This window comes from Cryptotermes secundus, unplaced genomic scaffold (genome assembly GCF_002891405.2).
Source record: "Cryptotermes secundus unplaced genomic scaffold, Csec_1.0 scaffold205, whole genome shotgun sequence".
NCBI classification, from domain to species: domain Eukaryota; kingdom Metazoa; phylum Arthropoda; class Insecta; order Blattodea; family Kalotermitidae; genus Cryptotermes; species Cryptotermes secundus.
The window spans coordinates 290,409-304,433 of record NW_019731570.1 but is presented as its reverse complement, the minus strand read 5'-3'; the positions used below and the strand labels follow the sequence as shown (position 1 = coordinate 304,433).

The 14,025-nt window shown below is 43.5% G+C and overlaps 1 protein-coding gene across 3 annotated transcripts in view; it reads right to left on the bottom strand.

Moving 5' to 3' along the window:
* LOC111867094 (angiogenic factor with G patch and FHA domains 1) overlaps positions 1-14,025 on the bottom strand; it is a 120,624-nt gene that overhangs the window by 82,774 nt on the left and 23,825 nt on the right. For all 3 annotated transcript variants that reach the window (XM_023856596.2, XM_033752533.1, XM_023856595.2), the window contains exon 8: positions 11,320-11,419. In XM_023856596.2, coding sequence (XP_023712364.1) covers positions 11,320-11,419 — 100 coding nt within the window. The remainder of the gene's footprint in view (positions 1-11,319; positions 11,420-14,025) is intronic.

Below are 14,025 nucleotides of genomic sequence, written 5' to 3'. Positions count from 1 at the left end.
TATATGTGGTGTTACCCGACGTTTCGGAGGAACGTATCGCCTCCATCTTCAGGGTAGAAGAAAAATATATAAGAATCTGCAAGCAAAGAGACCGTGAGAACCGGTAAAAGCAGACTGTGGAAAAATACACAGCTACCCTGAAGATGGAGGCGATACGTTCCTCCGAAACGTCGGGTTAACACCACATATACACGGTGCCAAATCCCAGAAGACTGCTTTCTTCAAACATAAAAAATGTTTTATACATAATTGTCAAACATGTTTATGTTCTATTGTAATACAAAATTCCACATACATACACCACTAATGGTTCATTACTTTTCACCTTCAAATCAAAACTTAAAAGTAAAATGAGACACGCTTTTGTTCTACATTCTACATAACAAATGTCCCATTAAGAGCTGCTCTTCTTGGGACATCTGTTACCACATAACATTTCAGGATTGCAGGTTATCAGTCATTCTAGTATCATTCTCACCTAATAAATCTGCACATCAATCATACTTCGTCAACACTATATTAAAAATTACTTAATGCTCTACTTTTCAGTCTAGAAAACCGAGATTAAAAGCCATGGGAATCCGTTCCGCTGACCACGAAACACATCTATCCGCAGAAGTTGGCACTAACTTCGCCGACAAGCGGCGGTCGCTCGATCGGTATAGTTCGCCTGTGGGCTAGAGGCCACGGAGGAATGCTTTACTTTATTGGATACGACGAAGATTACGATGTAGGCCACATGGAACTGTAGGCACGTCGGGAGCCACACTTTTCGCTCGATCTGCTGATCTGTTTACAAACATTCTGTGCAGATTCAGAATGAAGTACAGCATATATTCCAATTACATTACTCCTGTATTATTATAACATTAGAGTTTCGTATTGTCGCCATGTTTGTATCTGTCGACGTGTAAACAGTAGATCAAACATAACTTTTCGGCGTGTTTGTGAATATTCTCTATACATATTTCACACCGCCCATGATTTGTCGTGGCCAAATCGAGACTTAAATACACGCTTCGCGGGGCCAGTAACTTATGCTGGTGTTATACACAAGAAATATCGACCACAGATGCACATTAAAAAAAAAATATTACGTCATCTGTAGGTACTCTATATTAAGTGGCACATTTATTGTTCCCAGCTCAGAAACTCGCGATGTCGCCAGATTATTTAGGAAACTATAGCGTAAAAGGTGGGGGTGGCGGATGTCATTCATTTCTAGTCTCATGAAAATCATTCGACTTATTAGGACGGGTCAAAGGATACGACACAACAAACTCGCATTATTTTATAAAATAATTAAAGAAAGCCAATACAAAAGAAAGGTGAACGCCACATTCCTTTGGAGCAGTGTTTCGTTTACGCACGATACACGTTAATGTCCAGATCCTTCAATAAAGTGGACAGTAATACATACTTACTTACTTACTCATGGAGCTGAACCCTTCTCGGGGAGCCGCCAATTCTGCAGCTACTCAAGAATTTCCCAGCATTTTATGGAACCCAAAAGTTCATTACCGTGTTCACAAGAGCCCTCTTTCCGAGGCTTTGTGTTCATTTACGTAACATAATTATTTTTTACGGTGAGGAGTTATTAGCCCCACGGCCAACCCCAAAGCTGGAGAACCAACCTTTGTCGGCTGTCCGCGACTGCTTACTCAGTATATTCGCAGCTTCCCTCCAAAACTGGAGGGCGCCTCCTCCATCCGCAACCTGAGGACGCGCCATGCCGTGGTGACAGGGACCCACCTAACATGGCAGTAATATATATATGAACGCTCTTATAGTATATTATAATATAACCTTATAGCAAGTTTCATAAAAATTTGTCGATTCACTGGAAACACAGAAGTCCCTTTTAAGTCCTCCAGTAAACTGGCCTTTGCAATGATTGCAACAAAACCCTAATCAAAATGGCTGCGCAATATTTCGTGCAGGGCCACCATACTGAGTTTAATAGAAATCGACTAGGAATTTTGGGTTGTTACAAGCAGACGGACGTCGGACATGATCGAACGGGTCGTTTTCCAGTTGTGAGGTTTGTGGCTCTCATGGATATGACTATTAAGATAACTATCTTCTCGAACGTGACGCCCTGCGGCCTGGTTTTCAGGCAGCATGCTGTCCCCGTTTTCCACCAATCACATGGCGTCATCAAGTATTTTACCACTTCACGCTAAGCAATGTGATACGAGCAGAATCGTAAAATAACCAACGAAAAATACAAGGCGCCACATCCCGGAATGCAGTAATCTCTGGGTCTCTAATAATTCTTCGAAACGCGCCTTAAAAGAGCGATGTAAAGAAATTAATAATTTTACTTTCATATCTTCTGGTACGCCAACTTTGCAGATAGAGGGTGTCACGTGGTCGGCACAACGGATCCTCACGGCCATTATTTTAGGTTTTCTAGACCGGAACCGTTATTTCCTTGAAAGAGCTCCTCAATTATCCTCACGAGGCTGAGTGGACCCCGCTCCAGACCTACTGTTTCTCAGAAAATCTGGTAGCGCCGGGAATCGAACCCGGACTTCTGGATCTGTAGCTCCTCAATTATCCTCACCAGGCTGAGTGGACCCCGTTCCAGACCTACTGCTTCTCAGAAAATTTGGCAGCGCCGGGAATCGAACCCGGACCTCTGGATCTGTAGCCAAGAGCTCTGACCACTGGACTTAGCGCCGACAAGCGGCGATCGCTCGGTCGGTATAGTTCGCTTGCGGACTAAAACCACGGAGTTTGTTTGCATCTTTTGGCATGTTTATAAAATGCAATATGTTCGACCAGTGCGAATAACGAATAGAGGCCTGACTGGACTCCATTCGGGATGCCACAGAGTTCACGTAAACAAACAAGCGACATGCAGCAACAGTAGTTAAAATCATAATTCACAACGCGCCGACTATTTCCGCAATGTTCGTAAACCTATTCCGGTTGCAATGCGCCAGAGATAGCGTGTGTAAAGCGAGATGAGTACACGTACTTCCGCAGACCATAAACAAACAGGAAGTGAACATACTATCCCCTCTTGCCGAAGTTCTATTAGACATTCCGAATAAAGTACATAGTTATTCGCACTTAACTGAATGTATTACTACTACCCTACAGAATTCTTCTGGCAAGGTTCTCCGGCATGATGTCACTACAAAACAGTACGCCATCCAGCCGAGTATAAGCAGACTCTACTGCCCAACTAGGTACGATAAATTCTTATCAAGACTGGTTCTATTTATAACATATTCAAACCGCAATTCGAAGTACGGGAAACGTCGTCGATTTTAAACGGTACTGCCGGTGGGGTATGTAGTAGCACTGAGCTTTGTGTGGTAAGGTTTCACTTGAGCTGGACAGCTGAAAGCAGTTCATTTTGTTTTCCTATGTTTTGTGTGTTCTGCCACCTGACCGTAGTGCATGTTGCAATTAATGGAACGTCTGGGAAAACATTCTAGCGAATGTTGGTTTGCTGTAATTCTAGGATCACATGCGCGATGACGTTTCTAGTTAATAACACAATGCTCCCGTCCACAATTTTTCCCGTCTGTCGTTGCATCTGAAATATGACGTAACTTTATTCTCGAGGCCAACTTACAGACGTGGACATACACTATACCTAGCGGCCTTCGCAGTCTAGAGGTAACGTTCCCACCTCATGACTCGTAGTACGCGGGTTCAAATAGCCGGCGCAGGTCGTCGAATTTTTAAGGGCGGAAAAATTCAGGGAACAAGTCCTCCGGGAGGGACTTAAAGTCGTGGGTCCCGTGTCGTAGCTTTACGGCACGTAAAAGAACCTCATATCTCCTAAGGAGGTCACTGAGCCAAATTAACGGACGTTTCCCGCCCAACAGCAGTCTCTAATACCTCTGGTAGATGGGGGAAACATTATAGATACCTCTCAGCTAGTAGAGCCGGTCTCGCTGGCTGGGCGGGACTGATGGTAAGCACCAAGTACCGGTAGGATATAGAGACTGGTAGAAATCATAGAGGGAAGCACAATGGACCAATACAGGTCTCAGTGCATGGAGAAACCCACCCTCTCCAATAACTAACTAACTAACTACACTATACTTCAGTTCTAATTTGCGTCGTAAGGTGGTTTCACACTGGCGCGGCGTCGTACGGTGGGACACAACTCGAAGTGGGCCGATCTGTCAATAGTGCTGTATCAAATACATAGGTCGCATAGGTTATGAATTGACGGATGTGGAATAAATACTTACTTATGGAGCTGAGCCCTTCTTGAGGAGCCGCCAATTCTACAGCTACTCAAGAATTTCCCAGCATTTTATGGAACCCGAAGGTTCATTACCGTGTTCACAAGAGCCCTCCACTGGTTCCTGTCCTAAGCCAGATCAATCCAATCCATACCATCCCATCCTATCTATGATCCATTTTAATATTGTCCACCCACCTACGCCTTGATGTTCCCCGTGGTTTTCCCACCAACATCCTATATGCATTCCTCGGATTAGCTACTAAACTATGAAATGACAGGATGTGGTAAAAATGCTGTCACGATTTATTTCTGGCATCATCTTGGCACTCACCTGAGAGAAATGGGGAGATCATGAGCAGCCTATGGTGATGCCAGTCAGCCAACCGTCTCATTTCTATGAGATCTGAATAGTGTATACTATTTCTCGAACACTGGCCGCACGCTTATGTTATCAATGGAGTAACCAGCTACTACATACAGAACTCTAAGATAAATATAATTCAACTTCAATTCCATCTACTTTCATTGTTTCACCATAAACGTAAGCCAAGAGATGCGTTACGTGGCTACCGCGACGCAGTTTTACAGACGAAAAAAGAAAGTACTTACACTTACTGGGGACACGCGGTAGTGGTAGTTGGTTGAGGTACTATGCTACAAGCCGGAAGGTAGCGGGTTAGAATCCCGATGTGGTCATCGGATTTTTCAATTGACCTAATCCTTCCAGCCGCACTATGACCCTGGGGTCGACTCGGCCTCTAACAGAAATGACTACCTGCCTGGGGGTAAAGGGCGGCCGGCGTGTAAGGCTGACCCCACCGCCATCTGTGAGCCGACTGTCTAGAAAATGTAAGAACCTCGACGTCTCACAAGCCTATGGGTCTCCATGGCCTGTTACACGGATAGCTTTACTTTTTTTTTACTCATACTTACTACATTTTTTCTACCCCACAGCGTCCAGACCATTCCAGGAAACAACCATCCTCCTATCCAATGGGTACCGGAGACTCTTACCCTGGGGGTTAAGCGGCAGTCGTGATGCTGGCCACTTTCCGCCATCAGGTGCCGAGGTCAAGTATTGTGGAGCAATACCTGCACTCCCTCACACGTCTTCACTGCGTGGTGATTAATTAATTACGCATAGGGACTATTTTTTTTCCTTGGCACTACAGCCCCAGTGGGCCTAGGCCTACCTCAACGAACTTCTCCGTTCGCTTCGGTTTTTCTAGATCTTACACACACGGTAGGACTCCTTGGGCTGGTGATCAGCTCGTCGCAAGGCCTCTACCTGTACACAAACACAGAAAAACGCACACACACAAACTAAACATCCATGCCCCGAGTGGGATTCGAACCCACGATCCCGGTTTCCAAGCGAGCGAAGACAGTATGTGCTCAGGGACTACTTTACCTTTTACTTATTACATAACGGTCATAACTGGCAGAGCCAGCGTGAAAGAGCAGGCGAATCAAGTGGCTTCTGGGGAAGCAGGAGTTTAGGGGAGGCACATTTTAGAATTCCCCCTTCCTTTCTCTCATTTTCAAATGAAAGTTAATTTTTTTTTTGGTCCTCTGTTCATACTGTGACCATTAACTGACAGATACGTGAATACGCCAGCAACACCGTAAATAAAACTGTTTTCTGAATTACGAGACCTAACGACCACGGTTCTTGTCACAGTGTGTGTGGAAATTTCGTGCAACTAACCGTAAGAGCGTTTTAAGCAAGTTTATCTTGTTTAAATGGGGCTGGACAGGAATTTCTCTTGGCCTGCATTTAAACCTTCGCACGCCGCGAGGAAAGGCCCGATCACAAAATGACTACCACCATGCATACTGGTAAGGTAAAGTCCCTGCGCTTAACTAATTAAAGACGTATGGGGGAGTGGATGTATATATCCACATTTTGACTTCGGCACTAGTTGGTGGTGAGTGGCCAGCTTCACAACCCTGCCGCTCTACTCCAGGAGAAAGAGTCCCCGGTACCCACCGGATAGGAGGCTGGGTGGGCCCCAGAGCCGGTCTGGACAACGCTGAGAAGAGAAAATTCTTTACTCTACCGGGACACTAACTCCGACCTCTCGATCGTCCAACCCGTAGCCAGTCGCTATACCGACTACTCTATCCCAGCTCCACTCTTTCCATGTGCCTTAGGATTTTAAAGAAATCGTCTACGTCAACAAAAGGGCGTGAACGCGACAAAATTGAAATGCTATTTCGTAATCGGTTTCGTGCGCGCCTGAATAAACGGAATAAAGGATAAACGTATCCCTGCAAGAGGCTGTGGAGGCCCATAGGGTTTCAAGACGTCGAGGCTCCCACATTTTCTAGACAGTCGGCTCACAGATGGCGATGAGGCTGTCAACCTCACGTGCTGGCCGCCCTTTACCTCCCGGAATATTCCTGGTCCTCATTTCTGTTAGAGGCTGAGTCGACTCCAGGGCCATAGTGCGGCTGGAAGAATTCGGTAAATTGAAAAAATCCACACCAGGGGGACTCGAACTCGCGACCTTCCAGCTTGTAGCATAATGCCTTAACCAACTACGCTACCGCGTGCTGCCAAACCTAATAAACCTATAAATGACTATAGTTCCTTACGAGCACACAATTTATTTTGGAATATCCGCACAAAAAAAAAAAACTCATTTAAAACTGCGCAGAACAACGGCAAACGTTTTGTTCATGAATGGGGCCAATGCACTATTTTGCCCAACAGCCGATGGTCTTCATTTTCAAGAAACTTACTCCATTTCTTACGTTTCACTTTAAACTTCGTATAAAAAGGAATACTACGTAAACGATATACCGCTACTTTCCATACCGTTATAATTTCACTAGCACCAATGTCGAAATCACTGCTGCTTGCGCGCCGTTGCACGTTATGTGAGCCCACCTTTGGGATGAATTTGCTGTCGTGGGCGTTGTGTCGAGTGGTCTGCACCCTGAAGCAGATCATTTCTGAGCAGGTAACTCGAGGCATGACACTGCATGCTGCTTTATCTAATTCGTAATGCTCTGTGTTAAGTGAAATCGTACTGAAGCTATCGCATGTATCTCGGAACTCCGTGACCTTAACGGCGCCAAAGCAAGTATACTATGGAGATCTGCAGATTCTGCATGCTTCCTCCAGTCCCCCAGGAGAATATTGTGATAGTATATTAAACAAATCCATTATTCATCATCATACAATATTCCTTATACGTGTATGTGGGCCTGCAAAGCTACTCTCATGCCTTGATTTTAGTGTATGAAGGCGTGAAGGCGACGTAAAGCTCCACGCGTTCTTGTTTCTTTGTTCATTTAATGACGCTGCCTTTTTTTCTGTCCGCGTAGTGAAACCGAAGTTACGTTAGGCTTGGAATCTTGTTCGGACGGAGATACAATACATACAAACAGATTTTTGACGTGGAAACCTTTTGGAAATGTGTCACCTGAAAGGCCAAGAAGAAGACGAATTAACAGGATGTGAGATAACTTGAGATATTCATTGTTTACTTAATGATGCTCAGATTACGAATAGCAGAAAGATAGAATGATTATGCATTACTGAATTGGAAGAAGTATGGAAGATACCGCTAGGAAAGCATATAGGGTTTTGGTGGGGGAAACATGAAGGAAAGAGACAATTAGGAAGCTTTTTACGTAGATATGAGCACAATGTTAAGATAGGTCCTAGAGAAAAGGATAGGGAGGTATGGACTGGATTCATCTGACTCGGAATAGGGACCAGTGGCGGAATCTTGTAAACACGGTAATAAATTTTCGGGTCTAGAAATTTTTAGAAATTCTTGGGTAGATGAATGACTAGCAGCTTCAGCCCCACGGAGTCAGCTGGTTGTAGGTACAGGGCCAGGGTCTCATTTCCGGTATTATCCCTGCATACGAGTATGTCTCGAAGAACAAGGAAAATCACAGAGTCTTAAGATAGTCGGTGTTCTGGCCAAGATTCGAACCGGACACCTTTCGAATCAAGTGAAAAGGGTTGCCGCTTGAACCAACTTGTTCGGTTAGCAGGCTCTGATATCCGTGTTCTCCGAACTTCAGTTTCTTTTAAACTACAGTTTCCGTTCAGCTAAGAGCCGGGACAGCTCAGTCGGTATAGCCACTGGATACAGGCTGGACGACCGAGAGGTCGGAGTTCGAGTCCCGGTGGGGGCAAGAATTTTCACTTCTCCTTGTTGTCCAGACTGGTTGTGGTGTCCACCCAGCCACCTATCCAATGGGTAACAGGGGGTAAGCGGCCAGGGCGTGAAGCTGACCACTCACCAACTAGTGCCGATGTCAGGAAAATGTTGGTCTAGACATCCATGCCCCCATACGTCTTCATGGCGTAGTGCTTAATTAGTTAAGCACAGGGACAACTTTACAACTTTACAACAGGGACCTTTTACCGTTCAGCTACTGACTGGCCCAGTGGTTATGAACGGTGAACTGGGAAGAATTATTAGAAATCGACTGTGGCGTACTTCAATCAGAACGAAAATGATGAACAATCCTCATTCAGAATGGTAAGCCTCGCATTCGGGATTTGAATCAGTGATTTTGCAAACCATGGCGTTTGGTCCAGACATTGGTCTGCTTAAGTTTGGGACATGATCAATGATCAGATTTATGCCCCGGCCACCTTTACATGCAGTAAAAAACATCTAATATCAACTGTCTATGAGACTAAAATGTTCTGGATGTGATGGCACTGATAAAAATTCAAACGCCCTTACCTGGGAATTGAAACCCGGACAGTTCATCACATTACCCGTCACGTCATCAACTAAATGTGGGTGTGTGAATGTGTTTGCCCAAAATTTTGATGTTTAAATTCAATTTAAAGAATAATAATAATAATAATAATAATAATAATAATAATATATCCTGGCCATATTACAGCAATTACATACGTGTCAACCTGCTTTCAAATGACAGGATTATTGTGCAAGCTGAATAGTAAAGTATCTAGTGACATGCTACCATGGAATTAATTATGAACTATCTCAACCCTCTCATTAATCATAAAAAGATCACACTAAATATATATAGTATGAAATTCAAACTCACAGTCCCCTAACTACAAAGCAGGAGGGCTAAAAATACAATATAATGCTTTGGCTCACACTGTTAATGTTAATTTAAAAAACTGTGTATGCACTGCATTCTTTCTAAAACACTAAAAAGTACAATATATAGTAAAAAATTATATTTAAGGTTTGTTTCAATAGTAGTAGTAGGTCTGAACACTAAACAGAGGAAAATCTTAAGTGGAAGTAATTTAATACTCTATAGCAGTGTGGGTTATACAAGTATTTGGTACAAACAGTATTTCATCACCTATCATTATGACGCTTCTAGCCTTCATGACACCACAGAGTAACACTCTCCAAAGTGCCAGGGTTAGAAATGCAGGGACTGCTGCCATTTCTAGGGCAAAACAGTAACTTAATGATTTGCACTGTGTAAACTGAAACACCTGATCCACAAACAGATTTCTCCATCACAAAAAATTTTCAGATTTTTGATTATAGTTTTTTTATTGCTAGTGGGGTGGGACTAAGTCCCTTGTCCTGCGGCCACTTCTGGCCTACTGTACCAGCCCCAGATGATAGGTGAGGTTGATTGTGGAGCAACTGGTGGAATGAAGATTGGCAGGGAAAACCGAAGTACTCAGAGAAAACCTGCCCCAGTGCCACTCTGTCCACCACAAATCCCACTTGACAAAACCCGGGATTGAACCCGGGCCACCGCGATGGGAAGCCAACGACTAACTGCTTGAGCTATGGCACAGCCTTTGGTTATAGTTGAATGTTAGCTTGTGAATTCTTTCATGAAAGAGCTTTTATCTGGAAAAATACTGAGGGCCAGATATGATCAGATCCAATAACATGTAATTGGTATTAGATTGCCATGTGCAATTCTGTTATTTTTAGCATATTTTGAAACATTTTTTTATCCTGAACTCACGTCTGATAGTTTATCAAACTCTGTCTTTCATTCATTCCATTTTTACTCGTATTTGTGTTTATGGTCTATTTAAAGGTGCTGTCAGAAGCCCAAACTAAAATAAAGTGAAAAGGGTAAAGTTGTCCCTATGCTTAATTACTTGAGCACCATGACATGAAGATGTGTGGGGGAGTGGAGGCATGGCTCCACTCTGTCACTCTGTGATGTCATGAACACTAGAAGCGTCATAATGTTATCTGCCTCAATCTTTTCTAGGTAGACCTCCAGCATCTCTAGACTGACTGGCTTTCATTGCAGCCATCCACTCCTCTCTTGGCTTGGTTGGTATTCATCTCGGAGACTAGAGCACCTCAAAGGACCTCAAAGGCTCTTATTTCAGCAAGCAAGTGTTCCATCATTCGTTCCAGCTCCATAATGTGGCGATATAGCTACCTACTGCAGTCTCCAATCCAACAATTTGATCAATCCAATCCCACTTCTGACACCAGCTGTCATGCAAGAGGGTGCGACTATAGATGGGATTTGGATTGGTTATCGGATTTATTGGACACTTTGACACAGCTTGTGATTACACTTTACACTTCATTATTACACACACACACACACACACACTAGTGTCAACAGGCATGTTTTCAGTGCCATTACTTGGTAATGGCTTCCAATGGCAGGCATTCCCCTTCCCCTGGGTTCCTGAACTATCTGCAGCCTCAGCTACCAGCTTCTCAAAGCAACAGCTCACAAAGACTGAACTGCAGCAGTCCTGTATCTCACTCACTCTCACCAATGAACTTGGCTGGACTCGACTGACTGGTCCTGCTTATAATATCTCAGTATGGACAGCATAGAAAACACTGCTTCTCATTACTGTTGTATCAAATTGTTGCTGTGAAAATATGATTGTTTGCAAAGCCGTTATTCAGTGATGGCTGACTGTGCTAGCTTCACTATTCTTGCCTTGACCAACTATGCCACAATATGAATATACTGAGCATCAGAAGCAATGAAACTGTGTATAGGAAAACATATACTTTGCCACATATGTCATCTTAAGAAAAGCAGAGAAACTCACGAATACAAGACTAACTTATGGAATGGGAACTCACAAAGAATTTCAGACATAAAGCACAAACAGAAGTAAACTGTGAATGACTTACCGGCTCCACACAGCCATCTCCATCTTTGCCAAGAGCCTGACCTTCACTCCATCCCATTTTTGCCAAAAGCTTGAAGCCCTTGTTATCCGAATGGATAGGCCTAGATTAAAAGAGAACACATTTAGCTTATTTCAATTGCAACTTGTTACAGCAAATATGTTTTTTAATAATATAGAAATTGTGGTTCATAAGCTATTATGATGTGTTAAAATAACTTGCACACAAACTAAGTTTATTACAATCCTAATATTTATTTTAAATTGTACGAGTCAAATTTTCCAGTACATGAATCAAAGTTAATACCCATTAATACCTAAAAGTTGCCTAATGTTGAAAAGGCTTGTGTAGTGGTAATGCTCTATACTTGTATTCTGGAGCTCGATTCACATGTTGGCCAGGACACCAGTTATTCTGAGGATTTTTTTTGGTTTTGTTTAGTCCCTCCAGGCAAATTCCATGATAGTACCTGAATTATGGCACGAACAATTCCTTCCAAATCCATTTCCAATTCATCACTCGTCTTACTACTGGATGCTATGTAGGGTTTTCATTTCAGGTAAACTGCTGCTGGCCTTTGCCAACAGCCTGGTTCCAGGCCCTGGATGACCCATGACCATATTTTCTTTCTCACCACTATGAGTTGTGGGACTGTTCCTTTTCATATATGTACAGGTGTTCAGATGAAAGATTTCCAAAATAAAAAATTTTTATCTCAGAAAGTAATTGTCATACATGCATCTGGTTTATGTCATCGGAAAGGAAAACTCTGAAAGCTTTTTTTCATGCCCAGCTTACATGGGTGCACCCACTGGTGACTTTTGGTGAGCTCGGTAACAATGTTGACACAACAGAAACAGGTACAATACATGTTGTGGCTAGGAGAGTTAAAATCTCTTACAGCTGTCCAGCGTCACCAACCTCTAACATGGAAAAGCATTTGGTTCTGGGACAACAAACTGAGGACAACAGGTAGTCTGTTGCTGTAAAATCTCCTGACGAGATATGGACCTTTGAAGTAAATGTCACTCACATTAAAGGAGCATTCCAGAGAAGTCTGTGCAAATCATTTCATGCTGCTAGCTTGCAATTACAAATTCCATGTTCAACAGTGCATAATGTGCTACACAAAGGGCTCTGCATGAGAGCGTACAAGATTCAAATGATTCATGAACTAAAACCGAGTGACCAAGCAGAACACACCAACTTCACTGTGGACACGTTAGCAAGACTTGATGTGTCAGCCAATTTCCTTCACCAAGTGAAGTTCGCGACAAACCACGCCCTGGGCGTCCCTGCTCAGCTGCCACTCCTCACAATGAACAGCACCTCGATCAGCTCATCCTTACAAATTGGCATAAAACGACCAGGGAACTGTGTGCACGGCTTAATATCGGCTGTGATGCATTGGAAAGGATGTTGGGGAAGCTGGATTATCGCAAAGTCTGTTCCATGCGGGTCCCGCGGATGCTTACACAGGACCACAAAACTCATCGATTGGAAGTCTGTCAGGACCTGTTGCACCAGCTTGAGGCTGAAGGTGACTAGTTTCTGGACAGCATCATCACTGGAGATGAGATGGGGTGTCACCACTATGAGCCGGAATTCAAAAGACAGTCCATGGAGTGGCAACATCCAGATTCCCCAAGCAAAAAGTTCAAGACACAACCATCAGCAGGGAAAGTGATGTGCACGGTCTTTTGCGATAGACAGGGTGTGATTTTCTTGGATTTCCTGGAGCCTGGTGAGACTGTCAATTCTGACGCTACAAAACGACGCTAACTAAGCTGAAAGCCCGCATTTCCCGAGTCAGACCAGAGAAGCAGACAAACTTTTACTTACAACACGATAACGCTAGACCCCATACCAGTTTGGCGACCACCACGCACATTGGAAAGTTTGGCTGGACTGTCCTACCACATCCATCTTATAGCCCCGATTTAGCACCTTCAGACTTCCATCTCTTTGGGCCCATGAAAGATGGACTACATGGGCAACATTTTCCAGACAACAATGTTGTCATTGCAGCTGTAAGAAAGTGGCTAGCCTCTGCTGGTGCAAACTTTTACGGGCACGGCATACAGGCTCTTGTTCATCGCTGGCAAAAGTGCATAACGAATGGTGGTGATTATGTGGAAAAATAACTGTAATTAGCTGAAATCTTGCTCTATTTAACTGTGTCATGTTTTCTGTATCTGTTGTAGTTTTCATTAAAAAAAATAGGAGGCCTTTTTATACGGAACGCTCCTCGTATATCTGGTTAGTGTATTCTAAATCTGCATCATATTTCTCTGCTGTACTCTGCCTATTTGATTTCATCAACCAACTTCCCCTGATTCTGCCTGAAGTGTTCCATTTGTTATTATTCGTTGATTTTCAGACATATCATTTCATTGGCCTCCTCCTTGGTGTCTCAGCAGTTGCGTAAAGTGAAACTACACGAACATATTTATATTTATGACTGCAATCATGTATACACATGACCTAATTTTTCTTGTTTTCCCTTATATTGCGTCTTTCCACAGTGGTGTATATTATTTCTATTCATGCTATTTTCCTTTGTTGGACCAGTCTCAGTTGTGATCATGTGTGCAAGGAAAATGAGAAGGAACAAGGGGTGAATCCCCTTTCCTATCTCACGCCCCTGTACACAATTTCAGGGGACACACTCATGTACATGCACACACACACACACACACACACACACAC